Source organism: Coturnix japonica, chromosome Z (assembly GCF_054131305.1).
Source record: "Coturnix japonica strain WE chromosome Z, WE-NBRP24, whole genome shotgun sequence".
Lineage (NCBI taxonomy): Eukaryota > Metazoa > Chordata > Aves > Galliformes > Phasianidae > Coturnix > Coturnix japonica.
Window position 1 is genome coordinate 30,072,377 of NC_140702.1, and position 27,720 is coordinate 30,100,096.

The 27,720-nt window shown below is 43.6% G+C and overlaps 2 protein-coding genes across 2 annotated transcripts; one reads left to right on the forward strand and one right to left on the reverse strand.

Annotated features, from left to right (window-relative positions):
- Positions 1-364: 364 nt before the first annotated feature.
- Positions 365-2,188, forward strand: ATP5ME (ATP synthase membrane subunit e). Its single transcript, XM_015849576.3, has 4 exons — positions 365-452; positions 584-638; positions 870-968; positions 2,061-2,188. Exons 1-4 carry the CDS (start codon positions 417-419, stop codon positions 2,084-2,086), a joined length of 216 nt encoding a protein of 71 aa, XP_015705062.1. The 5' UTR covers positions 365-416; the 3' UTR covers positions 2,087-2,188.
- A 1,420-nt stretch (positions 2,189-3,608) lies between these two features.
- PDE6B (phosphodiesterase 6B) lies at positions 3,609-27,005 on the reverse strand. The gene is made up of 22 exons (XM_015849573.2): positions 26,221-27,005; positions 23,069-23,221; positions 22,629-22,718; positions 20,447-20,587; positions 19,473-19,547; positions 19,320-19,384; positions 17,855-17,921; positions 17,629-17,676; positions 17,300-17,449; positions 16,168-16,311; positions 15,469-15,534; positions 14,581-14,727; positions 13,638-13,745; positions 12,424-12,533; positions 11,404-11,491; positions 10,769-10,869; positions 9,314-9,421; positions 8,476-8,539; positions 7,692-7,766; positions 6,949-7,032; positions 6,288-6,444; positions 3,609-5,226 (listed from the first exon to the last, which is right to left on the reverse strand). Exons 1-22 carry the CDS (start codon positions 26,629-26,631, stop codon positions 5,168-5,170), a joined length of 2,511 nt encoding a protein of 836 aa, XP_015705059.1. The 5' UTR covers positions 26,632-27,005; the 3' UTR covers positions 3,609-5,167.
- Between the last annotated feature and the right edge of the window lie 715 nt (positions 27,006-27,720).

Below are 27,720 nucleotides of genomic sequence, written 5' to 3' on the forward strand. Positions count from 1 at the left end.
TTACTACATCAGACGCACGAGGGGTTACTTCCACACTAACCGTGCATACCCTGAACAAAAGACCTGAAGGTTACATATGTTACTCATGTCACATATGCAAAAAGTTGCCCTCTATTCCCTCCAGAACCATTAGCAAACGGTCCCGCTTCCTTGCACACGCTGATTCTGCGCGGGGGTCTCAGAACCCTCGTAGATGAAGGAAGCAGTCTCTCTTCAGGCCAGCAGCCTGCCCTCCTCCAGCTCCTTCCCATGCTGGCAGTCTCACAGCGATAAAACACAACACCCCCGCTGACCCGGCGCTGAGGGGCGGGCGGGAGGCGGGCACAGGACCGGCCTTCCCTCGGCCTTCCTTCCGTCTCCTTCCGCCGCTTCCTTCCGCCGCAGCCCCGCACTCTGCCGCCAGTTCCGCCGCCAAGATGATCCCTCCGGTGCAGGTCTCGCCCCTCATCAAGGTGAGGCCGAGGCGGCCCCTGCCGCCATCCCGCTCCGCTCCGCACCTCAGCGGGGCCGGGCAGGGCCGGGCCGGGTATGGCGGCAGCGGCGGCTGAGCGCAGGGCGCGCCCTTGTCTCTTGCTTCCCGCAGTTCACCCGGTACTCGGCGCTGCTGATGGGGATGATCTACGGCAAGAAGCGATACGGTGAGTGCGGCAGCCCTTGGCCCCGCGGCCCGCTCCACCCCGCCCTCCCCAAGGGCACCTTGAGGCGGCCGCCATTTCCCTCCCGCCCCGGGGGGTGCAGGCCTCCCGTGAGCGGCTCTGCCGCCCATCCCGTCTTGTTTTGTGTTTCCTTTCTGTTTGTGAGTGAGCTGGAGACGCAGAGCTGCCCCTAGCCTCAGAAACGGTGTTTTTAATCGTATGTGTTAATGACAGACTACCTAAAGCCTATTGCTGAGGAGGAGAGGAGGATAGAGGCGGCGGAGAAGAAGAAGCGCGAGGAGCTCGAACGGATTGCAAAGGAACTGGCAGAAGGTGGGCTCGTGGGTTGGATTGCTCACCTTCCTGGGGACATGAGGGGCAGCTGATGTCCAAAGGCAGAGGCCCTGGACCACTGCTTCTGTCTGCAGCTCACTTGGCAATGCCACTGGTGTCACTGGTGTGGCTGTAGAGGTCAACTTCACTTGTGGTGTCTCTCGTGTCAGGGCTGTTGAAGGTGGTTTGCTGGGGTCAGGACTGCTGCTGTTCTCATGCCCACCATGCAGCACTGCTGCTGCAGCATGCTTTCTTTTATCCTTAGGGTTATTTCTTTAGTCCCCCGTGCCTTTTGAATATGTACAGACTAGTGTGCTGTGAGTTAAATGGACTTTCAGGAAGGAAGAGAACTGGCTAATAACCCGCTCTGGTTTTGGTGTAGCTTCACAATGGGAAATACTGACATTTGTACTGTCTTGAAAAAAGGCTAACATTGAACAAAACCCAGTGAGAAAACAAACTTGAGTGAATTCCATATACACACAATCAAATATTCAAGTTGTTGAATTGTTTTCTTTACTGGAGATAAAGCTCTTTTGTGTCTTGAATATGTAGCTTTCATTGAACTTTATACATATACTTCTATTTAGCTGAAGAATTCAGCATTTTGGGGGATAGAGGCTGGGCTGCAGGATTGGTAGTTCATTTAGAAGTGGAGTTCTGTGATTATTTCTTTAGGACGTTTATTTAAGTATTGGGTTGGCTGTCAGTTTCCCAGCAGTGGCATGGTACAGTTCTCCAGTAAGAAAAGCAGTTCTTAGAACTTGAATCGGTGCAATGCAGCAGTTGAAGATTGTTCTTCCAAGATGGATAAATGGCAGCATCTGTGCTGATGACTTTCAGGGCGTATCTGAATTGCCATTTCAGAAGGTTTTCACTTAACCAATGAGCAAAGCAAAAAAACTTGCCTTTACCCTGCAGCAATGAAATACACTTCAGCTGAGTTAGCAGAAGCAGAAATAACAAAAAACAGCTGGAAAGAAATGGCATATTTAAAGCTAATCTTTGATCCCACAAATGTTTTGCATGTTTTAGTAATGCATGGGAGTTATGAGTAGGCCTAACTATATATTTGTTTTTCTTCCCTTCTAGCATCTGAAGATTCCATTTTGAAATGAACAGAGGATTGGATCTCAATTTTAGATACATGGCTAGGCTCTGAATGGTGTAGTGGTTGATGGTCTCTGCATGTTACACTATCAATAAATTACTTAACAACACTTCATTTGGTATTTTTGACTAAATTGCACAGAGCAGCATCAGAAATATTTACACAGTGTCAAAAGTTGCAGTGGTCAGAAGCTGACCATCGCAGCTGCTGATGAAACATCTCAGGCGACAAGTTTAAAAGCTATTAGCCTTTAAACACTAGTTCAGTAGCATCTCTTCCTTTGAAAGCTGAGTGGAGGTAGAACGGTTCCTGTCCTGCCTTACTGAAAGGAGAATAATATTTCCCAGCTTTAGGTCAAGACTTAGCCTGCTTGGGGAAGAGCAATAAGCACATCTTCCAGATCCATGTGAAGTGGCTGAAGACCCCACTTTCCTAGGCAGCTTTCTATCTCTGTCCTTCATCTCCTTTCTAAGAACCACCCCTGCACCCCTCCCACTTCTAGTCTCACAGGTGTGTTAAATTCCATCTGCTTCAAGAACAACTATGAACTGTACACATTAGCTCCCTCTGCAAGATCCTTATAAACAAGACTCCTCTCCTGGTCTGCCAGTGTTGACAGCTGATTCAAAAGTTAAAACCCCTCTTGTGCTGCTGAGTGGGTATCATGCCAGGTTTCGGTCTTGTCTAACTGGCCAGTATCTTGAGGGGGAGGCAAAGTATAAGTGTTGTTTTTGAGAGCATAATAAGATGTAGAGACATCTGTTAAGGCATACTGATCAGAAAGGGCAGCTGTTCCAACATCCTAGCAAAAAAGTGATGCAGGTAAATGCAACCATTTTGAGGAAAAAAACAAAAAACAAAAACAAACAAAAAAAAACCCCACAAAAAATGGTTGCATGACCCTGTGTGATTCAAGAGTCAGTGTTTCAAACACTCAACATGTACTGGGCACTGGGAGTGTAAGATGAAGGGATGGGCAAGGAGATCCACGCCTTCTCTGCCTGTAATGGAAGGTTTTCTTCCCCCCTCTTGATCCTCCCTGACCATTGCAGCTAATAGGAGCGTTCATAAATTCAGCTGAGTGTGATGGGGAACATGAAGACTCAAAATATCTGCTGGCTTGAGAACCAGGAGCATCTGTAAGAAGCATAGCTGGGACCTTGAAGTGCAGCTGCGCTCCTGTGAACTTGGCATGGCAGAGATGGCCTTGCTAAAAGCAAAACCATAGAACTCCAATGACAAACTTACTGTCTAGAAAGGTGGAACACAGTCTGAGCATGTAGGAATTGGCAACAGCTGTACAAGTACTGAAGCTGGACAAATATTAAAAGCACGGGGGCAGGCAGTGCTGATGTGCACATGCAGTCCAACAAAGAGGCTTTGGATAGCAGAGCTGCATGTGCTCTGCATGGGGCACCACAGGTGGGTTGGCATGGGTGCCCCAGTCCAGATACTATACAGGCCAGACCCACATCTCTGAACTCACACAACGCTGCCCACAGCAATTTCAGCATCCAGCACACAGGACAAGGAGTTAATTCTTGGCTTTATTTCCAGGAAAACATCTGAGGTCAAGGAGAGCTTTTCTCAGCAACAGGCATTTAGCTTACAGTGGCTTGAGGTGATCTTAAGAGCCCACTTCTTACCACACCACAATAAGACCAACTCATGGCCTTCTGCCCACTGGTAACAACTTGTTTGGCTTGGTGTCCTGGAAATGCTGCCATGTGATGAAAGCCTCCTATGTGGTTGCTGATGAAGCTGAGATGATATACAACATGAAGCAATTGCTAGCTGCCTATTTAGCTTTTGAGCAAGTGAAGAGGTTTCTGTATTCTCTTGGACAACTTGCTGCTCACACAACAGCTGCGTAGCAACATTACTTCTTAGTGTGCTGGGATCTGGATAAACAATCACCAGATACCGCTATGGCTATCCTTTTCCTTTTACTTACAGTACTTCTGTAATGCAAAATAAGTTACTGAGGGGTAAAAGTAATGAAGGTAGCAGGAGTAATAGAAGAAGAAGATCCCCACAAATCAGAATTCTCATTACATGGCTGACATGCTTGCCATGTTCTGAGCAAGAGATAGATAGAGAGAAAAAGGGCAGGGGAGCCGAGAAGGGTCTTTCCGCTATGATAACAGTATTCGAGCATGGTTGCATTAATAAACAGGAAAACTAATTAACTGAAATAAAGGGGTAGAATTCATCAGTCTTTTAAAGTTTGGAGTGGAATGAGAAAATCAGACATCTGGAACAGGAGGAGCAAAGGAAGGAGGGCTGATACCAATCAGAGGAGGATGTGTTAGATAACATTGGCAGTGCAAGGTGAAACAGAACAAAGTCAGATGCCACAGTTCAGGTTGTGTGGGTAACTGTATGTGGTGCTGCCCTGCTTGGATAGTGCACAGTGTGGGTCCTGCTTGTGAAGACAGCCTCTACTGGGTCTTGCAGCTGAAGGATCTTGCACACATGGCTCCATGCTTCACAGCAACAGCCTACCCAAATTCCCAAAGTGAATGCAGAATTATTCCCGTGTGTGTCCTTTGGATTTACACAGAAATGTAGCTTTCTAGAACAGCTCAGAAGTTCTCATACTTCATCCCCACCTACAGATTTATTTTTGATAGCCTCCAAGGCAGAGACTTAGGTATGATGAATTCAGCTGTTCTTCAGTTTTTCTACTCCGCAGGCTATTCCTTGAACACATGGACAGCCTAGGAGATTCACTAGCCCTGTTAGCTTTGGGGTTTGAAGTGTTTCAGTGTTGGAGAAGGGTTTCTTCTGTAGCCACACAACCTGATACATTGGGCCAAACATTTTTCTGACTTGCCACATGCCATCTGACAACATCAGGTATGTTAAATGCAGTGAGAGACAGGACAGCATGGGCCCCTTACCATCAGGAAGAGATGCAATTAAGGCAAACAAGATCTAGCCCTTCCCTGGTTGGTCATAAGCCTAATTAAAATAGTCCAAGCAGGAATATATATTTTAAGCCAGGACTTTGTTGTTGTTGTTCGTTCACTTGTTTCTAAGCATGGGCATTCTCATTTTGGGTGAATGTATTGCCTTGGAAATAGATCTAAAGTATACTACAGGTTTTTGAAGCTGGAGCTGTTCCTCCGTTGCATGTTATTCCATCTGCCATAGGAAAAGAAAAATAGAATTAGAGGTACAATCCTAAGTGCACTAGAATCTCTTCTCATTCACCACAACAGAGTTTTTGGACTTACATCAAATGGTCAGTGAAATATCTGCAGAATCCATATCTAGAGATGTCTGCTATGCAAAGAAACTCTAAATGCAAAGCTACTTTGAAATCGTTTTAGGGTTGGCAGAAACCCTTCTCACTTAAATACTGATTTAATACCTTAACGACTTCTAAGAATGGAAATGAGATAAGACAGATAGCTTTAATAACCTCTAAGCTGTGCCATTTGAATAATGTCTGTGCTAAGGAGCTGTTCAGTTGGTAGCAATAGTCTGTAGTGTAACAACAGGACACTTCAGTGCAGCAGTGGAGCAGAAGCAGTAACTTCTGACAAGCTGGTGTTCAGGCACCTGGAGCAACAGCTAGGGGCCACCCTCTTCCACCTTTCTCAGAGCCAAACCAACCCTCAAGATACCAAGCATACATCAATATAAGCTTTCATCCTGTGTTTGCTGCAGCTGACCGACTTCTGTGCTATCTAGACTGGCCTACAGGAGTGGGAAATAGATTCAATCCAAACAAATTGGCAAGGTGCTATCTATTTTGGGCTAGAAATGGGTTGAACTACCTACCCCATTAATGCGTTAGCTATTTTCAAATCCTCCTGCTTCATGGCCTATGAGATGGCACAACAGCCAAGCCTTGCACAAAGGGATGTTCCCCAGCATTTCTCCAGGGACCTACAAACACTACATACAATTTCTTGCTGATCCCAGCTCCATGGGAGCTTGTGATGCATGTAACCCCATTCGTAAGGCATAACTAGGCCCCTATGCTCCTGATGCCTTTCTGACAGCCTGTCATGGTGCCAGGCCTTGAAGACAAAAATGTGTTTTAAAGTTCTGTTTTAAACTTTGCTAGTAGAGCAAGGCTGAGGAAGCTGTTCTTGGCATCTGACTTTGTTGGGGCTACAAAGCTTGCTGCAGGTCTCAGAGAGTATTGAGTAAATGCATTCTGAGTTAGGAACAAAATGATCAGTGTCATTTCTGACCTCTCTGTGCAGCCATTTTCTCTTCCTCCTTTTTCTTCTCTTCCTCTAGAGCTTTCATCTTTGCATCGTACTCATCAGCACGGGTCTTCCACTCATTCCTGTTGTTCAGCAACCCATCGAGCATAGGCTGAATTTCCTCATGGAAACGTGAAAATTCCTGACAAAAACAAAGCCATCAACACCATGCAGTGTAGAGGAGCTGACTGCCACTCATTCTTTGCACCCAGGACTGACCCTGATCCTTGCCTGTTAGGCTGACTACATAAGGAGGGTACAGATGGCATAAAGAGAGGCCCTGAAGCATCCTGGGGAGGGCAGCTGGTGAGAGAAGGAAGCTCTTCCCTCCTGGGCAGGGGGCAGGATGGGTTTCCCTCTTTCCTCCCCACACCCCTTCCCTGTGCCAGGATGAAGGCAGTGAGGTTCTGTTTGCTGCTCCTGGTCTCATCTGATATACATATGATTCCACGCTTTTCTTGGACTTGGATGTCTTTGGAGTCTCCAAACCTTTTTCCTTCAAGAGGCAGCAGAATAGATACGCTGAGAGATGAGAATCCCCTTCTTGTCATCTCCTCTACAGGGGCAGCCCTGTGCTCCTGAGTGCTGTTGCTGCACCAGAACTCTGCTGGACCTGAACCTCCTATTAAGAGGATGGTGTGCTTACCTTATAGACAAATGTGCACACAAAGTCGATGAAACCCACTTGAAGCTTTGGGAGTTCAGCAGCTTTCCTCCTGTCCATCATGGGCTGTGGTAGGACACAATAACACCATGATATATAAGAACACTGCACTGGAAAACACTACTCTCTTTTCTACCCAGAGTTGCCCTGTTGTGTCAGATGGGCTGTTCTGCTGTGTTGTCCATCACCTCTCTCATCCCACTCTGAAGAGAAATGGAATGAGTTTATTTCCTATGCTGTTTCTGTAGAAATTTAAGATGGATCTTTCTTTGTCTGTCATGGGATCAGGAACAGAATTTTTCCCTCCCCTCTCTCAAGCAATTTTCAATTCTCTAAAACGTATCTGAACATTAAATTATATTTTAATAGGATTGTTCTGCTTACTGAGCCATTACTGTATCATTTATTTTGCGTCTGTGGGGATACACTATGAAAGTCTACTTGGTGATTTTCTTTAGTCTGTTGGATCTGTCATGACTTGGGATATTCTATGGTTAAAAAACCCCAACAAGCTGAGGTGGGTGGAGACAGCCTCAAGGAATAACTATTGGTTCTTTTAACACCAAATGTAAATATTTTCCCTATCTGAATGCCTACTTTTCTGGTGGATTTTGGCAAGCCTGATAGACACATTAAAACTCACAGCACTCTGAGACCATCACTGCTTGTAGTAAATCTCTACTTACTGTCTGAACTGAGCCCTCTAACTCTCATGGGATACTTACAATGGGCTGCTGCTGAAGGACGCTTATTTCCAAGTCCCCTTGCTCCCAGAACTCAGCTGCTACCAGGAGAGCTACCTACATTACCAAGGAGGGAAAAAGTAAAGTTAGCACTGATTTTGATTTCCAGATGGACTTCAGGGTTCGCTCTGAAGCAAAAGTTACTTCTAAGCTCAGGGTTGCTCCACAATCACATCCAGCCCCAGCCTTTTTGCTGGGAAGGGCAGCAGTAGCCATGGGACTGCACCTCTGTAGTGATGGCCCAAATACCCTTTCTACACTAGGACTTGTCAGTTCACTGCTCATCTATTAAGAAATATTTCTAATGTGTACTGCAAGGATTAGCTTCGTGGTCATAGTTGTGGTTTTCTATTAGGACTTTTTCAGCTGTCCTTTTTTTTTGCACATTGAACAGGAAGACGGGCTTTATTTCTTTTCATCCTCCTTTAAATTTTAGTGTATCTTACTTAGTAATTGATCAAGTTCAGGAAGGAAGGAACTCCTAATAGAAAAATAAACAACTAACCAAACAGGAGGTATTGCATTAAAACAACAACAACCTAAATAAACGTGTGGTTTCTTTTTTACTTTGCTCCATTTGGTGTATGTAAAAATTCCCTACAAAATCCAAAACTATAATTTTAAAGACTGAGGTATCCATCAAGAACATTATTATTATGAAATATTTTCAGTAGTTTCAGTAGGAAACATCAACACAGTTATTGAGTAGCTCAGAGATGTACAATGCTTTCAGGTATAAGCTAGAGAAATCTGTCAAGCACCTGACCTTACTCTGGACTTCCCACGGCTTAGTGATTGCTGACAAATCACAGGCAGTCATCATCATGGCCCTAAAAACAGAAAATAAATTAGTCTCTTCTCTGGAGCCGTGAGGTTCAGGATATGCAGTTCTGTGCTGAAGTGGTGGATAAAGAAAGGCAGGCTTCTGCTGCTGCAGCCTTGGCTCTGACTGGGACATGGGTCAAAGACTGCTTCATGATTCAAATGGGGTGCTAAGGAACTGCTCTCTTCTGAAGCTAGGAAGTTCATCACTTCAGCCAAAGCTGGGCTGAACCTTGTGCCTGTAGACTAACTCATCTGAGTCCCTTGTGGGACTTTGATAGAGAAGACTGCAGCAAGGTTGTAGGTGCAATTCATCACAAGCATGGAGTGTTCTGCAGAGCATATGCTGGTTACAACAGTGCTGTGCATCTTGGATGGACTGCCATTAGGAAGAACAACTCACGGATTAGGTTCCCTTTGCTCTGCCTTTGCAGAGCATTACGTTTTTACCCTGTGGTTTTGCCCTGTTTCTCCAGAAGATCCAATTTGAGTAGATGCCAAAATACCACATGCTGACCTCCTGCTAAGGGCAATGCAAGAATGTACTGACTGCACAACATCAGTGTGTTAATTTTTTCCTCACTCACTTTGCATTATAAATCAAAAACAGAGGAGTATACCAGCTAGGGATTTTTGCTGCTGAAGCAGAAGAATCTTTTTTCCAGTTGATCCAGATCAGCTGGATCTACTGTGGATATGTGCATGTTTTGTAGCTCCCATGAGCCAGCCCATAAAGAGGGACACTACTACATCTCTAACCTTCAAAAAGATGATCTACTCACATGACAACCTCTTTCTTTGTTGTCTCTAGAGACAGGTAATCAGTCCAGGCAGTTGTATTGTCATATGTCTTAGACTCGTCAACGATCTTCTGAAACATTGTTCTCTTCCTTTGAGAAAAAGAAAAAAAAAAAAAAGTTCAAAAAGGATGAAGCAGATGTGTTAAAAACAGATGTCTGGGCTTCCAGTAGACATTTTCCTGGTAGTTATGTCTTCAGCGAAGCCTCTGGAAAGACATCATCACTGGCTTCTCTTAAGTAGAGGGAGCTATGGTAAATGGCTTAAAGGAATAAGTATAGTAGTGAGACTGGAGCAGGAAGCTTGAAAGCATGTGCTACTTCAAGTAATGCATACTGAGAAGGGCTTCTGGCTTTGCTGACTACACTAGAAGGTTTTTTGCCTGAATGTTAAGCAAATGGCAGAAACTTAGAGCTGACTTAGTTGATGGAGCACCTGTAAGATCACCTGTTGCTCAGTCTGATCATGTTAATATTATATATAAACCTAAGTATGGGGAGGAATTTATATACAATACACCCATGTTCTGAGTGGCACGAAATCTTGAAAAATCTGCTGGTTCAATGCTAGTGACAAGGAAGGAGTTTTAGACTGGATCCACAAAGAAGCTTGACTACATTCTGTGTCCACACTCTTTCATCTGGAATCTGATCTAAATTAAGTCTTTACAAAGAAGTGGCAAAGAGTACCTAGTTCCTACCCAGTAGGGAAGTGCAGATATCTGCTCCCATACAACCACCAAAGCAAGTGAACTGGATTATGTTTGGGGTTAGGGTTCCTTCCCCATATTTTTTAATTATTTTTTTCTATTTACTTTTATTTTGTGTGTAACCATCCTTCAGTGTAAAACACAGAAGCAATCTCTGGTCTCAGCTGTGTATTTGAAAGCACATTCTGAAAGTTCTTTGCTACTTACGATGTCAAATATTGTAGACTTCCAGCATTATGCCCCAGGAAATTAGTGCATGCGACAACATGGTCTTGGGCATTTTTGGCTTTGGTGTTTGAAACAGACAATGAACTGAGTGTTCACCTATAATGGACCACTTACTGTTTGAGTTGTGTTGCTGCTTCAGAGATCTTAATGGAGTCCTGGCCAAACCACTGATCATTAGTAAGTATTTTTAAGTATTTTTAGTGCTGAAGTGCTATAAAAACAACAATCCCTTACTTTCTGTTAGGGCATCCTACAGGGTCTTGTTGGAGACAGAAGGCTGAAAGTCACATATGTGATGTAATTACTAAATGTTCAAAATTCTTTTGAACAATATGAATTCTTCCTGGCAGCTCTGATACTGACATTAAAAACAGGCCACTGGAGGCAATGTCTGTGAAGAGGGCTGCTACCCAGAGGGGCTCTCAGCAAAATAACCTGTTTTGTCTGAATGCAGCTCCAGCTGCATGCAGCTCTTCACCCATGGTGTACATGACCAACTTACTTGAAGTACAGTGCCAGATCTGTTGCTATAATGGCAATATCCATCAGATGAATCATGTGCTCATGCTGCCTCCGGTTGAGGTTCTGACATATATTCAGTGACTGAAAAAGAAGAAAAGGAAGCTGTAAAATGCAAGGGCTGGGCTGCTGTGAGTTACTTGGAATCTCCCTTTCTCAAAACTGCATTTTTGTTTTTCTTTTTTCTCTAAGAGCTGCAGTTGCTTCCCTACAATCTGTTGGTGTCTGTTTTCCCCCTGTACTCACTGAGCAGGGTCAGTGTCTGCACCTTGATACACCTTGAATTTGCCAATTAACCTGAAAGTTAGCTGGGGAAGAGTGTTGGCCTTCATCCTATCCATGGGACTACAAGAGGACAATCTTGTGTTTCATGTGTTCCTAAAGGGGCTAATGATACGGCTTCTGAAGAATTTGGGTCATGCAAGTCTTTTAGTCACTGGTGAGAAGAAAGTATCTGAGAGTGAAAGCGAGTGAGCTGGCTGCAGGACCTCACAAACCCAAACCAGACACAGACCCTATGCTAAACACGCGGGCCATGGCTTGCAGAAGTTGACAGCCTGTTGTTTACTGCTAAAAAAAAAGTCACTGCAGGTTCTTATATTACAGTTCATTACAAACCTCTTCAGAGAGCAAAAACTTTCCAAAATCCAGGTGATGCCTCTCTAAAATTGAGGATCCATGAAGTTTAGCTAAAGGATTTTGAGATCTGGTGGCATAAAGGAAAAAAAAAAATGATGTTAATATAGCACTTAAAAATAATGTTCTATTTGATATCTGTCACGTACATTCAACTCATCTAGCAAAAGCTTAGGGGTAATGTTGTCAACAGGTGGTAACACTGCTTATAGTTATTTCTACACCGCATATAATATTATTCTGCCTGTGGATTTCACCTAAATTGTTATTCATGGCAGAACTGTTGTTATTGGGCACAGTGATCTCGTTGTTAAGTTCCTGAAAAGGTATGTTTTGTCATCTTGTAATAGGAACAGGAAAACCACTGTTCCTTGAACATCTTCCTAGGCAATGCGCAAGACCATCTCATATCCAAAGCACTTGTGATGAATTTTCAGGTTCACTTACATTTTTTCAAAGCTCCAGAAAGCAGTGGGATAGCACAGCCTAAATGCATTGAAGAAGAGCTATGATCTGACACCACCTTGCTGGTTTTTGAACCAGCTACTGAAAGCAGAACTCATATCCTCACATAGGTGATAGGTTTCTGCAGGCAGCAAGGGCAGTGCTATGCATAGTGCTTTCCAGCAGAAAGCATGCTTCCTATGTCCAAGATGCTCATGGAAGTATCCTGCATCTCCTGTGATGCTCAGACCACTAAATGCCTGCACTGTACCAGGCCCACCATGCATCAACAGTGTAGAGCTTTAGTTTAACTGAAGAGCTGAGGGCAGCCTGCTAGGAGGCAGAGTAAGCTGCAGCCAGCACTACAAAGTTCCAACTTTCTCACTGGCCAAGGCATAAACCCAAGTTCGCAGCAAGCAGAAAAGAGAAGTTAATTACCAAGAAAGAGTGTTACCCTGTACATAAAAGAGCTGTTCTTGAGTTTAGTATGATCACAGCCTAAACCCACTCCATGCAAGAGAAGCAAAGAATGGTTGGAAGTGGCAAGAAAGCACTTACTTCATCTGGTAGAGGTTGTTGGTTCCTCTGTGGTCTATATCGTGGCACAGAGCAGCAGTTACCATTGCAAAGGCTTCAAGGTCTGTGTAGTAGCGCTTCAGTTTGCCAGTCTGGAGGGTGAAAATATGCATGCTGCCTGTTAGTGTGTCTTACAGGAAAAGGTATGGGACTGTGACTGGGAGATCCCCATTGAAACAGCTCAGGAAAACTGGAAGTATTATGGAGATAGATATTATACACAGCACATTTAGATCAAAATGGGGAAGCAGCTGGAAACAAAATGTTTCAAACTCAGGTAGACACCTGTCTTGTGTATGTGCTTGATGCCCATCTGCAAGTTTGGCTGCCTACTGCCATAGCAGCCTTGTGCCTCTGGGGTGCTTGTACCCTGACAGCCATCTGCATGCCCTCAGCATTGGGCCATAGAGCTGATCCATCACAAGTCTATGGTGACCAGTGCACTTCTGATGCCTCTATTCCTTTGTGGGCATCTCTCACCCATGAGAAATGACACTTTGTTACATTCATACTATGATCGCAGAATCAAAGAATCATCAGATAGATTGGAAAAGACCACTAAGATCACCAAGTGTAATTGTCAGCTCACTCCCACCATGCCCACCAACCACATCCCTCAATGCCACGTTCACACAGTTCTTGAACACCTCCAGGAATGTGACTCCACTGCCTCCCTGTGCAGCTTCTTCCAATGCATTATGACTCTTTAGAGGACAAACTTTTTCTGGTATCCAACCTGAATCTCCCCTGGCTCAACTTAAGGCCATTATATCTCATCCTATCACCTGGGAAAAGAGGCAGACTTAGAAATGGGTTTACACATGTGGTTGTTATGCCTACAAATGGGAAATGCGGGGCTGTCTTCAACTGAGCTAATGTCAGTCACTGCCAGAAACTACTGGAGGAAAGGATGTCCCAGAGTCCCTCACCCTACCAAGCAGAAGGATTAACCTGGAGGCTCTTCAACACCAGACGTGTCTGTGCCTACAAGAAGTAAAGTTCTCTGGGTACTTCTTTCCGCAGCTTGGAGGGCAATGCAAACACTTAATGTAAATCGGGGTCTCATTTGGTGCTAGGAGTGACAAACCAATCCTATATAGGGTTTGAAGCGAGCCCTGCATGTCTCCAGGCCGTAGCATCAGCCCTACTTGGAGTAATGCTGTACCACAGAATGAACTGGGGTGGTGTTACCTTACCATGAGAAGTGTGAACATGGTCTGTGCAACATTGAAGCCATGGCGCCAGTTATGGTATGTTATCTTCCGGTAGCCTTTGCTGACAGAGTACACAAACCTCACCAGAACCTGAAATTGGGGAGGAGAGTGTTAGTTTATTTGATGTCAGCTGGCTTGTGGGTGAAGCTGGCAGCTGCTGCTTTTGGAATAAAGACAATGCATAGAAATAATGCAAAACAGCCAGACCTTCTAGAGAGATGGCTCTGTAGGTCTGTACAGATGGAATGTTTACTCCCTACGTGGTAACAATACCACTACCATTATTATAATATCATTATATACAATACCAAGAGCATTAAATATCACTGCTTTTTTCCACCTGTGTTATGCTTCTCCATGTGGTCTTTCCCTTGTAGCTACAGAGGTCTTTTTTCCAGTGGAGAGGGAATAAGAGAGCATTCATTATTTTAAATCAAAGAGGAGTATCAAAGAATGGCTGTTCTTCGCATCTGCACTAGGAGCGCGTTATTTCAGAGGGGAGTTCCTGAACGCTTGTAGCGCTGACTCTCCCCAGCCAGCCACTCCGGTAGGAGGGACGTGCTGCGGGCTGCTCTCTGTGCAACAGCCCCCGGGTCCCACTAGATGGGGATAAAACTCACAGCATGCGCTGAAACAGCCCTCCAGGAGACGGGGGAGCGAAAACGCGTATTCCTAGTCTGACGGGCATGGATTGTGGGAAAAAGCCCTGAGTTTGCAAACTGAGGACTCTGGGGTCGAATAAGGCTCAATAATGGGTTAGGCAGATTTTGCACGGTGCGGTCTCAGTCTGTAGTGGCCCAGGAGCAAACCCCATACTGGTATTCCACAGAGTGCTCAGCTTCCTGCTGCAGTACAGAGCAGAAGGGGCCAGCTTCATGCTCCAAACTCATGAACGAGGTGGGGGTCCTGGATTGGGTTTAGTTACCTCCTGTGGGATCTGGAACTTCTTCACCACGCCAAGCTCGTAGTACATCTGAATGCCACACTTCACCAGCTCCAGCTCAGTGCAGTCAAAATCAGAGAACCTGAACTCGTAGATTTCAAACTTGGTGGGCCCTGGGAGTTGTTCTTTCTGTGAGAGGCAAATTGGCTTGTTGATGTGGTATTTATGCTGTCCCTAGAAACACCTGAGAGTGGTTTTGCTAAATAAAATTTACTGGTCTGGTGCTGCTGGAAGCTGTCTCTTTAAGAATATGACACACAAACAGCCCTAACAGTGTTAGGGTTAGGATTGATACCGAGCAATCCTGTTACTTTCAAGGGACCTACATGCACACAGACAAACAACTTCTTATACAAGTAAATATTTTCCTTCAAGTATTTAGTACAAATTAATATAAAATATTTTCCCCCTTCCTCTGTTAAATTAGCCCTTTTAGTGGAGGAAGAGGGAGAACATTCTTGGTCTGGCAAAAGGTACTGTTTGCATTCTGCTACACACACTCTTCTTCTTTTTAATTTTATGTAGTTTGGAGACTCCAAACTTGCCGGGTATTACAGGATAAGTCTTAAAAGTTCCTTATTCATTCTTGTGAGCAAAATGTTTGATAGTTCAAGGCAGATGGCATGTTCCCAGGTGGACTTTGGAACCCCTTGTGATAAGGAGGCACTAGGCAGGCACTTCATGGGAAGGCATTCTCCACTAGTTGGTAATAATAACCTAACACAGAGAACAGGAGGGGCAGGCATGCTTCACCTTCACCCTTCACCAGGTGCCTTGCTGATATCTACCAGCTCCAGCAACTCTCCCCTGCCTCCACCCAGGCAATAGCTGTTTGCCACTCTTCCAAGTTCACCCACACATTGCCCTTACCAGGATACTTGCCAGCTCCTCTTCCTCACACTCACTTGGCTCCTTCCCCAGCTTTTCTCGTGTTGGCTGCAAAGAGCATGGACACGTTACACTGACTACTGTATCTCACAGGACTGTGTACTGTAAAGCTTGGGAGTAATCTAGGGTGAACCTATAGGAGGCAGCTCCAACATGCAGATAATATTTTCGTCTCAGACTATGCTTTTATTTCTGATCTTTCAACATACTCTTCCTTGTAGGAATGTTATTTCTTGCATTGATTTTGGCTTGTTTTTCCTCCACTTGACAAATTCCCCTAGAAAATTCCCCATGTCTCAGCCAGGCTTAGCCACTCCATATCCTCTGTACCAAGGTGGTTTTAGGGTATCAATTAGCTCCTCTTTCACAGCTCTCAGCCTGCCCTGAGCAACATCTGCATGAGCTCACCTCCAGGCCTGGCTTTGCTGAGGAAAACAGAAAGGACCCCAGCACAGTGTGCTGAGGCAGAGAGCAATCCACAATTGGCTCCAAGTCAAAAGGAGGACTTGTTCTGCTACAGCATGAAGGCCTGCATATAACATCAACAGCTGGAAGACTTTATATGGGATGGGGGAGCTTGGCCCACAGACACAGCTGGTGTTCAGCTCTGACCAGGCTGTCATGCACAGGCCAGGCTAGGCCAGGCTGCTCACAGGAGGGCTGTACATTGCAAGGCATTACCAGAATTTCCTGAATTTCATCCTTGTCACACTTCACGTGGTAGAGCACCATGTCCTGGGCAATATCTTTCCGGTTCTCCAGTTTGTTCATCTTATCATACGTATCTGTGTTGAGTACAGACCAGCCCAGAAACTGTGTCAGGGACTTGGAGAGGAGGAAAAAAAGAAACAGTGAAGTAAACAAAGTGTTTGTTCCTTATAGCCATAGAAAGATAAAGCTGTGTAATATGCTTTTATAGAAACATGAGCTCCAGTCTGGCTTCAAGTCTAGAAATGAGCAGTTGCATGTTTGCTTCTAACTGCCAACTGTACTTCACCACAGCAGCTCCCCAGCTGGTGGATCTGCCTAGATCTTGAGATTGTTCATATAATCCAGATTCAAGAACCCTCTGTCCTGGGAAAACTACTTATGTATGTTATTAGAGTGTTCAGTATAGTATCCCGTGTCTGGGGGAAAGGCTGGTGTCACAACCATGACAGCAGATTAAGAACCCTCCTATCAAGGGAAAGCAGGATGGTCTTGTCACCTTTCACATCTGTTTACTCATACTTTGTTTGCTTTCATCTTATTTGCTGCTCAGCGGCCAATTTGAATGGATTTTTTTTTTTCCTTGGTCATTTTATTTGGTAGTAAAAGTATTTCAGGAAATGCTCTGAGTGATAATGGATGCTGAGATCTGTATGTCCATATTGGACTGAAACTAGCAAAGAAGCATTTCTCAGCCACAATGGCTTCGATTAGTGCAACTGTTTGTAGGTTCAGTAGCTGGCCACACCTTGAATCACAGCCACACTGATAACTCTGGTGTAATTGCCAGAGGGAGTTGCCCAGCTGTATCTGAGCACAGGTCAATATAGTCATATTACTACCTCAAAGCTGCTGTTGGCTGGGTGTCCAACCTAAAAATGCTGAAACAAAACGACCTGAACACAAATGAGTTTACAAAATCCAAAAACGTCCAACATTACATTGAGTCACCTTCAAAACTTTAAGCCTACTGCGTAACTTATTAAGGAACATAGTGGCAGAACACTGGGGGATGTTCGCAGGGGTGCAGAGAGAAAAAAAATGACCTTTCTCAACCATATGAGCTTCTTCCAGCCACAGGAAGGAAGAATTATAGGAATTATACCTCCATCAGGGTCTCATCCTGTTCATCAAATGGTTTCCCATCTTTTCTGTTAAAAAATGTGACAACACCAACAATTTCTTCCTTTTTGTTGACTATCGGCATGGAGAGAACGTTTTTGATAGTCCATCCTGATTCATCTAGAGGACCTTCCTTGAAGAAATAGCAAACAGAAAGACACCATGTGCTTAATTTGTTTTCTAAATACAGCAGCAGCAATCCAGTTTTACATCTGGACTTCTTATAAAAAAAATACCCATTTTCCTGAGATTGACTCTGAATTACATACATACATTAAAGTATGCTCTGCGTCATAGAAGTGTTCACATTACCTGAAAGTTAAACATCTCGTCTGCAGCAGCGTTCATAATATTGCAGATCTAGGGGATTGCAAAAAAAATACATACATAGTTTACAAATTGGACACAAATTAATTAAAATACCAAAATAATAACAACAACAACAAAAAAAAAAAACAACAAGAAAAAAACACTGAAGAGCAGCTTTAACAAGCCTTCATTTCAGAAATCCTTAATGAAGTCCAAGCTATGTACTTACAAACCCACTTTCAGCCACATATGTTGGCAGTCCAGTAACTAGTGCCCAGTGATCTGGTGTAGGATTTCTGATAGAAAGAAAAATGGAAACGGGTAATTAAGGATATGTATTTATTGAAGAACAATGATGATAACAGAGCTGACTGCACAATGTACATATACATTTCAGTCTCAGCTACCAAGCAGTTCTGTTGCTTTCAAAGGACCTACATGCGCAAGCATAAATTTTTTACACAAGTAAATATTTTCAGTACAGATTAGCTCATACAATATCATAGGCAGCAGAGCACCTGAGTTAAGAAAAAAACATTCCTGGTAGTGAGGGTCATGTTTCAGAGCACAGAGGAAAGAAAAAGAAAGTCTCTGGTTAAGAGTCATCCAGATTAACCACTGCTGTATTTCTGTCATGCGAGCTTTCCTCAAAGCATGAAGGTGGATGTCAGGTGGATATTATTGTCAAAGTGGTGGGACCAGAACAGGGTAAAACTGCTTTTGTGTCAGGGTTCTCAAGCAGACATTTAGCCACATCCTATAGCAATTGGAAAAGTGGTGAGTGGTGGTGCTGAGGGATGTGTGGAGGTGTGTTGGAGGGCATGTGAGGAGGTGGAAGGCACATGACTATCTGTATGTGGAAGCAAGATACATGAAGACAAAAGAAGGTGGCTAGGAATCTTGATGAGAGAGGTGCATTCTCACCAACTCCAGCAAATGCAGCCATCTGTGTTTCCATTCTCATCTTTTGGTAAGTGAAGGTTGAGGAGAGAAACACCATACAGATGTAGCACTTGGAGAGTTAAACCACTACAGGAGAGGGTGGTGAGAAAACATGTGGTGGATGTTTTCTCAGAGCCCACTGGAATGGTGACCAAAGCTACTCCTCAAAACTCAATGGCAAGAAGAGAGGGTGATTTCCAGAATGAGAGAGTCTCATTGTAGAATTAAGAGAGGAGGAAAAGTCAGAGACAGCCTTGAGGGGGGTGACCAAATGAGAAGAGAGCAGAAAAGAAGCTAGAGGACAGGCAGAGGAACAGGACAAACTGTGAGGGTCAAGAGGAAATACAGATGAGTGCTGGGCAAGGCTACAACTGCAGATGCTTCACCACCAGGACAAACTGTATGGGCTCAGCCTCTAGCACTGGAAAGGTACCAAGGAAGAGTGATGCCTTGGGCTGGCACAGACAGTGGCAAAGCTGCAGGCAAAGTAGCTTGTTCCCATGCATAAATAAATGCTTGTGGCAGTGGTTCTTGGAGCCTGACTTACAAGCCAGGAGAATCCCACTGCCCTGGAAGAAATCTTTGTCCCACATAAATATGAGTTGAAAGAGGATCCTACATTCTGGCTTCTTACTCAGTCTTTTATCAGTCCTCTTTATGAACATCTTTAAATCAGGGACAACCTTTGTTTTAGCTGCACTCAGTGTCTGTACCGAGAACACACAAACAGTGGCAGCAGTCTGGGCACTTACGGGATGACTTTAATGTCTTCTTTTCCATGTAATATATAATCAATGACTTTGTAAAAGACTATTTCCTACAAATAAAAAGAAAAGCAGTGTTAAATCTAGTGGTGACATAATTCATCCAGGCAAGAGACTATAAGAAATGTGGTTGTCTCTTACTCTGCCATCTGGAGTACGAGGTCCTGAGTAAGGGGGAACTTCTCCCAGGAGGACTGGCCATAGATCAAAAAATTCCTGTTTTTGAAATAAAATAAGTATATTTAAAGTGGAAAGGTGCATTTTGCCCCAAATTTCAGAGTAACTGCTGCTTTTCTATGCTGGTTTTGGTACCCTATAAATAAGGCATGAAACAACATGGCTAGATCAATCTTAGGCAGCACAATGGTGTACCTAAGCCAGGAAGACCAGGTTCTTAAAGGTTGTATATGGCCATGTACAGCTTACATCAATCAGTGAACAGTGTGTGCTGTATGCACAGAGCAAGCAGCTATTTCTATATTTTCCATATTCTTCATTTTGCAGAGTGTTTCCATTAGAATAATTTGCTACCTCACTAAACTCAAAGAACAGTTTATCCTAGGCTATGTTATAATGCTGATCAAAGAATCTTTACCAAAATAATGATCTTTTAGTATATCTCCTTACATGACCAAGTGCTGTACAGGCTGCTATTTAGTCTGCATTTACATGAAGCCAAATTTCACCTAGAAGCCTAAATAATACGCCTATGGATAAGGTCTTGAAGAAAGTGGCTGTTTGGTTGCTGCGTGTTTCAGCTGGCATCTCATTATATTTTTGGCATCTAAAGACTTGGTAGGGCTGTGCTTGCATTGCAGGCTTTGATTGGGATTGCTGCTTGATAATTAAACACATCTGCCTCTTCTTTGTCTCCATTCTTGTCCTCTGCCTCTTCAGGTAGTCCCATTTCAGTGATAAATTCTTTGATCTCCTCCTCTTTTCTTCATCCCATGTTTTTCATTTGTACAATGGAATTAAAAATGCAAATCAAAACAGGAATAACAACTTAAACCTAGCTTGGACTTTTGCTGTCCCAGTAAACCTTATCTCCACAAATCAGTCAGCTGTGGATAGCAGCAATCAGAAACATCTGCAGCTCACCAGTGAACACTCACCTTCTGCTTTGTCATGTCCAGGAGGCCTACTGAGTACCTGTCACAATTCAGATATGCTCTCACTGTGTAGAAGGCCTTGTGGAATTGCCTCTCAATATCTGTCAGTTCCTCAAACACCTTGTTAGCTGACCACAGCAGCACCTGCCAGATAAAAGCCAACTGTAAGCATAGCTTTCCCTTGAAGCTAGACTTCCCACATGAGTTTGCATTAACAAGGAAACCCTTTTATTTTTTTTAGTGCTACAGTCCCAGTGCAATAGTAACAAAAGTGCAACTGCAATGTGTAAATTCACTGCTGATTTACAATTGGAATTACTAAGGAGAGATGTGCTCTGAGGACTAGTCATGCCATCACAGAGTACTATGCTAAGGGCCAGTCTTACAAAGGTAACGGCACCAAAAGGACTGTACACTTACTTTTCATATCCATAAAATCTTGCAAAGTCTAAAGGCTGGAGTTGGAAATGTCTGAATCGACTCTTTCAATAAAGCCTTTGCACAGTTCTTGTGTGTGCATTGGCCTATGACCCTCTTTCCCATGCAATGCAGTGTGGAAATTTCCTTAAGAAAGCTGCTGCTACCAGGCCATTTCATCTGTAAAAATGGAGGTTCTGCAGTGAACTAGGCAGACGTTTCTAATAGTAAAAAGGAAGTTTTTGTGGTCATAAGGGAGAGCTTTATCATCTCTGAAATGGTAAAGAAGCCATCTATGCAAATGCTGACCTTAGCTAGTGCCTGTGTGCCTGATGGGGGACTTTGCTCTCAGAGCCCAGGAAACAATAGTGGCAGTGCCTATGAGTGCTGGGAGACTCTAGCTGAATCTGACTGGATCTGTGCTTGGAACATGGAGCACTACTGCTTGGCCACAGTCAGGAAAAGTGTGCCTTATTGCTTCACTGAGGGCTAGCAAACATCGTACACAGTTCTGACCTGCATCGCTCTCTGTTTCTGACCATGGGATGCAAAAGCTCTGGCGCTGCTGTAGAGCCTGAGGTGCTAAGCGCTACCAGAATCCCACAGATATGACAGTGTCATTGCCATGCAAAGTGTTAATGGAAAATGAGCAATGGCTCTTTTTTTTTTTTGCTCTTTTACTGCAGGCAATACATAAGACTGAAAGCCACCAATGCAGTGACGAGGACTGAAAGAAATGCATGAAGAGAAGGCAGTTCATGGAGTGATGTAAAGAACTCTGGCAAAATGTTATGTGGTCTTCTAATAAGACTCTAACACAGCCTGCACAAGCAGACTGTATTCTCTTTGCACATAACATTTTACTTCCTGATGTTTTTGCAATATAAAAATCTTACGCATCTTTGAGAATTTGTTTACTCAGACTGTACTGAGGTGGTTTTAAGTCTAAAGCAACAAAAAGTGTTAACTCTTGCAGATATCTTTTGATCTAGATGGCCGAACTAGATGCTAGTTGAGCTCGTTTAGTTTTTCTTTTCTGCCTTTTGTGGGATCTGCTAATACAGAAGTGACATTTGAATATCTGATTCCAGGGTTCAAGCCCAGGTCAGATCAGCCTGCAGAATGCATTGGATCTTCCACATCTTGGGTATGTGTTTTCCTTTTGGGCCCTGCCATGCCTCCCCCAGGCCTGCTAAGCCCTCAAGAGGAATGAACTTTAGCTAATTCTACCTTAGTTAAGTTACTCAGCGTTGCTAGATGGCTTTATCACCTGGCCATCATTCACTGTCTTATGTCTGTGGAAAGAATTGTGCAAAGAAGAAATCGTGGGAAAAACTGGTGGCTAAACTGGTTCTAGTCAAAATACCTGAAATTCATCCTCCATACTAACTTGTACTGAAGGAGAGAAATAGAACAGGCTTGTGAGAATCATTCTGCTTTCACTAAGAAGAAATTCTATAGTATAAAACATAACATTATAGTGTTCTCAATTGTTTTGGTAGATCTTTCAGTGCTGCTTTCTGAAGTGGATAATTGCCTCAGGACTGCTTCATCACCTGAACTCTGCACAGTATCTGTATTTACCAGCAGACAGACATGGTGACAATGGACTCTGAGGAAGAGGGATTATCTGAAAGCGTCCAGAGGCTGCCTTTTCCTTCTGCTCTTCAGACATAAATCTCTGAAGCAGATGATCATCTCCATTTTTGAAACCAGAAAAAGTGCTTTTGATTTTAAGATATAACCCAATCTGCATCCTTGCTCTTACCTGGCCTCTTCGAGTCTCACAGTTGTGAAGATAACTCAAGTGATAAATTTTCAGATTCAAGGAAGCAAAATTCAGGTACTTCAGGAAAAGCTGTAAAGAAAAACAATGGAATTGAGTCAGATGCAGTAACAGTCTCGTGTATGTTGGATTTCATAACTCCACTTCAGCAACGTCATGGTAATTCCCCTGGATAAATGCTTTGCTTTGCACCAGTGTGAGATAAGTCTTATCCCACTGTAACTTCCTTGAAAGATTTCTGAGGTAAGCATCCTCATAATAAGCCTCTTTTGTTACAGGGTGGGTCCCCTGTAGGGAAATTTACACCATGGTGCTTCAATAAAGCAGACATCCCTAATGTAGAGGGATGTGTAACCCATGTTATACATGTTATACAGCAATGCAACAGCTGCTTGGTAGAAACTGAACTACTGACCACTTACTGTTTCATCAGAGTTGGTGAAGTACGGGCCGTTCAGCTTATTAAGAGCCAGAATGACAGCAACTAGATCTTTGCCATTCAAGATGGGTGTTGCTAGGATGCTTTTTGTAGTGTAGTCGGTGAGCTCATCAACAAATGGACTGAACTGGGGACACTGTTCAAAGGAGAATTTACATATTAAGAACTTTAAACAATATTTGTAGCCTTAAAGCCAAACCAAAGCACAGCTTCTTGGTGCAAACTGTCTGGAGAAAAGTTTTGCTTACAATGTTGAGGAAGATAAAAAAGTAGTAGAAAACTGGACAACATACAGCTAATAGAACTAGTATCAAAGAACTGGCTATGGCTGTTGATTGCAGTACACGTGCTTTTTACAAAGATCTTGACAACTAAAATCATTTAACATGTTGAACTCTGTCAGAAAAATGAGAGTCTCCACTAATCAGCCTCAGACAAGTGACATCCTTCATTGTATCTCCTACACAATTTTCTCCAACACTGTATTAACACTGCACATTAGAATAATAAATAAAAATAGGTTAATTTCTATGCAGTACTGCATAGCTACAGTTTATAAACCATGCTTTCTATTACAGTCACTAGGAATCTCATTCACTTTTCTTTTTCTCCATGGAACAATCTAGATCTTGGTTCTTCTGATAAAAAATGGTTTTCCAGAGGATTCCTTCTCTGTTGGTGTATCTTCACCCTTAGTCTTACAGCTATATTTCTTATCAGTTTATCACTCTTTTGTGAATGAAAGAGCAGCAGCAGACATGAGAAATCAACCTGTAGCCACTTCATGTGCCAAGCGTTTTTTACTGATTTTGGGAAACACTGGGAAAGACGTTACGGTGACCTCTGTATGAACCACAGTGATGTTGGGCCTCTGTGTTTGGGATATTGGCAGGATAGCCCAGAGGAGAATGCAGCAGGCAGGCACCATATACATGCTTTTCCTGGCACTCTCCCCCAGCACTCTGAGCAACTCAGCCCCTTCTCTCCCAGGAGCTTGATGGCCAGGGCTGCAGTATGCAGACAGCACCAGCAGGGTTTGGCTTCACAGGGAGTCCTGCCCTTGAGAGAAATGCCATTTAAACCACCGGGAGAGCATTAGGTCATGCTGTAGGAGCAGCATGAAGAGAACTCAGTGTGACCGTCAGTGTCAGTGTCTCTCAGAGCCAAAAGAAAATGAGATACAGAAAGGGTAATGTAAGGAAGGCAGACAGCCCAGTATCCTGCACAATGACTTACTTATACCTTCTTCACCTTCTAATACGGAATTTGGGAAGGGTATTCCTGACCCACCATCTTTCTGCTCAGCTGAACTGCTTGTCAACTACATTTCCTCTTATCTGATTTACTCAAAGCCCAGAGCTTTTTTGCTTCTGATCACAATCAAGATGTTGCCCCTGAAAGAACTATCACTCTAATGCACCTTCTCCCTACATATCATCTACTGCTAGCCTTCCCTGCCAACTAGGTTAGACCAAGCATTTAAATGTTTTTGTTTCCTTCAAAAGAACTATCATAAGAGTAGCAGCATCTGAAAGAGGTAGAGTTGGAGCATAGATCTTGGCTCCCAGTTCTGAAGTCATTACTTATTCTTAGAGTAATGTCTGAAGAGAGAGACTTAAAATTTTTAGGCATATTCTGATGAAAATTTTGCAAAAGAATGGTTGCAAAAATAAGTCTATATCTTAGCGTGTTCTATGGAGATCAAGGAAGATTTTGTTGAAGCATTTGGATACGATCATACTAAGCAACAAATAGACAGATGAACAGATGGTCTCTTTGTAACTAGCAAATAATAAGTGGAGTAATCCCAAATGCCATATTTGGGTCACATGGATTTTAGTTTTGTATCTACTATTAGAGCAAGCAGATTGTAATTCCAGCCATTCAGATTAATGTGATTCAACTGGGAACTGTGAGGGGAAACTATTGTTACGAAGGCCATAAGAATAAAACACTGAAATTCCTCGCACCCCTCTCAGTGATGCACTGCACAATGTCTGCTGCAAGAGTGTGCTTTTTGCTGCTTTTGGTGAAAATCACCCAAACTCAGGTTACAATTAGTCTACATGATGGACAGTTTGGTGGATAAACAATTGGTTGTGTAGCCTCAGCCAAAGGGTTGTCTGTGGTCAACACATGTTGTGTTCTACGGTTCTATGGTTCTGTGTCCAAGTGGAGGCCAGTTACAACTGGTGTCAGGGCAGTCCCGGACATGTATATAGTCTGAGAGAAGAACACCCTGAGAGCAGCCCCGTGGAGAAGGATTTGGGAGTTCTGGTGGATGAAAAGCTAGACATGAGCCATCAGTTTGTGCTTGCAGCCCGGAAGGCCAGCAGTATCCTTGGCTGTATCAAAAATGGGGTGGCAGCAGGGAGGAGGAAGGAATTGTCCCCCTTTGCTCTGCCCTTTGAGGCCCCATCTGCAGTCCTGCATCCAGACCTGGGGCCCCCAGCACAAGAACATTGTGGAGCTCATTGAGCGAGTCCAGAAAAGGGCCACAAAGACAATCAGAGGACTGGAGCACCTCTCCTATGAAGAAAGGCTGAGGGAGCTGGGCTTGCTCAGCCTAGAGAAGAGAGGGTTCTGAGGTGACCTTGCTGAGGCCTTCCAGTATTTTAGGGGATCTTATAAGCAGGAGAGAGACCAACTTTTTACACGGGCAGATAGTAAGGAAGAATGGTTTTAAACTCAAAGAGGGGAAATTGAGATTAGAAAGAAATTCTTCTCTCAGAGGGTGAGGCAGTGGCACAAGCTGCCCATAGAAGCTGTGAATGACCCATTCCTGAGGAAACCGAAGGCCAGGATGGACGGGGCCCTGGGTAGCCTAAGATGGGGGGTAGCAATCCTGCCAACATATCAGGGGATTGGAACTGGATGATCTTTAAGGTCTCTTCCCACCCAAACCATTCCGATTCTGAGATTCTCTGACTATGATTCTGTGATGAGTTTAGCTTCACCTTTCTCCATAAATGAAGTTGGAAGCAACTTACACACTGATAACTGGTGTGTTAGATTTCACTACACAGAGATTACAGTGCTCAAGCACTAAGATGCCTTTCTGTCTTTTGACCCCTTTGAACCAGTAAGCATGTGAGCCTTTTGTCTACTGAGTGAATGAATAAACGACAAACCTACCTCACTGACATCCTTGATGTTCATGGTTTTCTTGGTTTGCGCAACATAGCCCACAATGCCTAAATCCAGCGGGTAGACTATCTCGCAGTCTGGGGAAACCAGGCATTCCTCCAGCGTGCTTCCCTCTTGAATGTTGAAAAGCCTTGTTGCTAGTTCAGGTGTGCCGTTCCTTTGCCTGTACATGAAAAGACTACAGCGGTCAGCATGAATGAGGGACCTGATTCTTCTCAAAGTCTTGAATACAACTTTCTCCATGTTGATGCTTTCTTGCATGTCTTGTATCAACTCAAAAAGAATTTCACTTTCATTGTCATCACAGGGCTCTGTTTTCAGTTTCTTCTCAAAGTATTGCTTGGCAAAAGCAGGGTTGCCATCAAGAAACTTCTCCACGTCGTCTTCACTAATGCTCATTTTGAATGTCCTGGATCCTGCAGTAGTCCAAGGATGTGGTCTATGCAAGAAGCACTCTTCTTTCTGATGTAGTTCCTAAATTTTCATAGTAGACGATGTTGCTTCTAGAACAGCCAGAGATGATGTACCACTGCAAAGAGAGATCGTCATCAGGAAGGTATTCCTTTATAGTGCCGGAGGCGAGTCTGTGGGAGGACAGATCTTCTCAACCAAACAGATTAGATGACCTCTGCAAAAGCTTTGGGTCAACTTTCTTCTTCTTAATCTAAATGCAAACAAAAACTGAGTATTCACAATATCTTAAAGCACTCTCCTTTCACTTGGCAAGCAGAAAACTCACTGAAATAATTATATTGAGGTAGCAGAAAAGAGAAGAGCTGCATCTTCTAACATTGAAATAAGCTCTTTAAAGTCTAATTAAATATATACTGCTTGGACCTAATCCTTGGATAACAAGTTGAGCATCTTATTATTTCTGCTCTCCCAGCTAGTCCAAGAAACATCTCTCATTGAATGTTAAATATGTCAGTCTTAAAAGCTGAATGGATTTACTGGTAGACTACTGCATCTGTAAATTATGTTTACTAGCTACCAAATCCCTCTGCTGAAGTGGTTAATGAGCCTGAGAAGAATGGAGGTTTCCATTCAGATTGGGTAGATGCACACACACCATGTCCATGCCGGTTCTGTGAGGCTTTTCTGATAGCAAATGAAAAGAACTTCTCTCTCCTGCTCTAAAAAAGAATATTGTGGATAATATTTTTTTTTTCATCAGCTAAGAATGGAGAAACTGTTTCACTGTTTTGAAAGGAACACTGAAATTTCCCACTACGAATAATTCACTTGTCTTGGACAACACAAAACAGTGCTGGTTTAGCATGCTTTTGGTGCTGATGTTGACAGGATTCATTCTACCTAGACCATCTTGTTTGTCTTCCCGATTTTCTTACCCTGCCACTGCTGAATGAGCTGTACTATACACACTGCCAAATTCTTGCCCCCCAGCTGTATTTCCCTGCCATCTCCTGGGGGAAGAAATACAGGAATCCTCCAGGATTATGGGGTATTTTCTCAGAGAGAATAGATGCA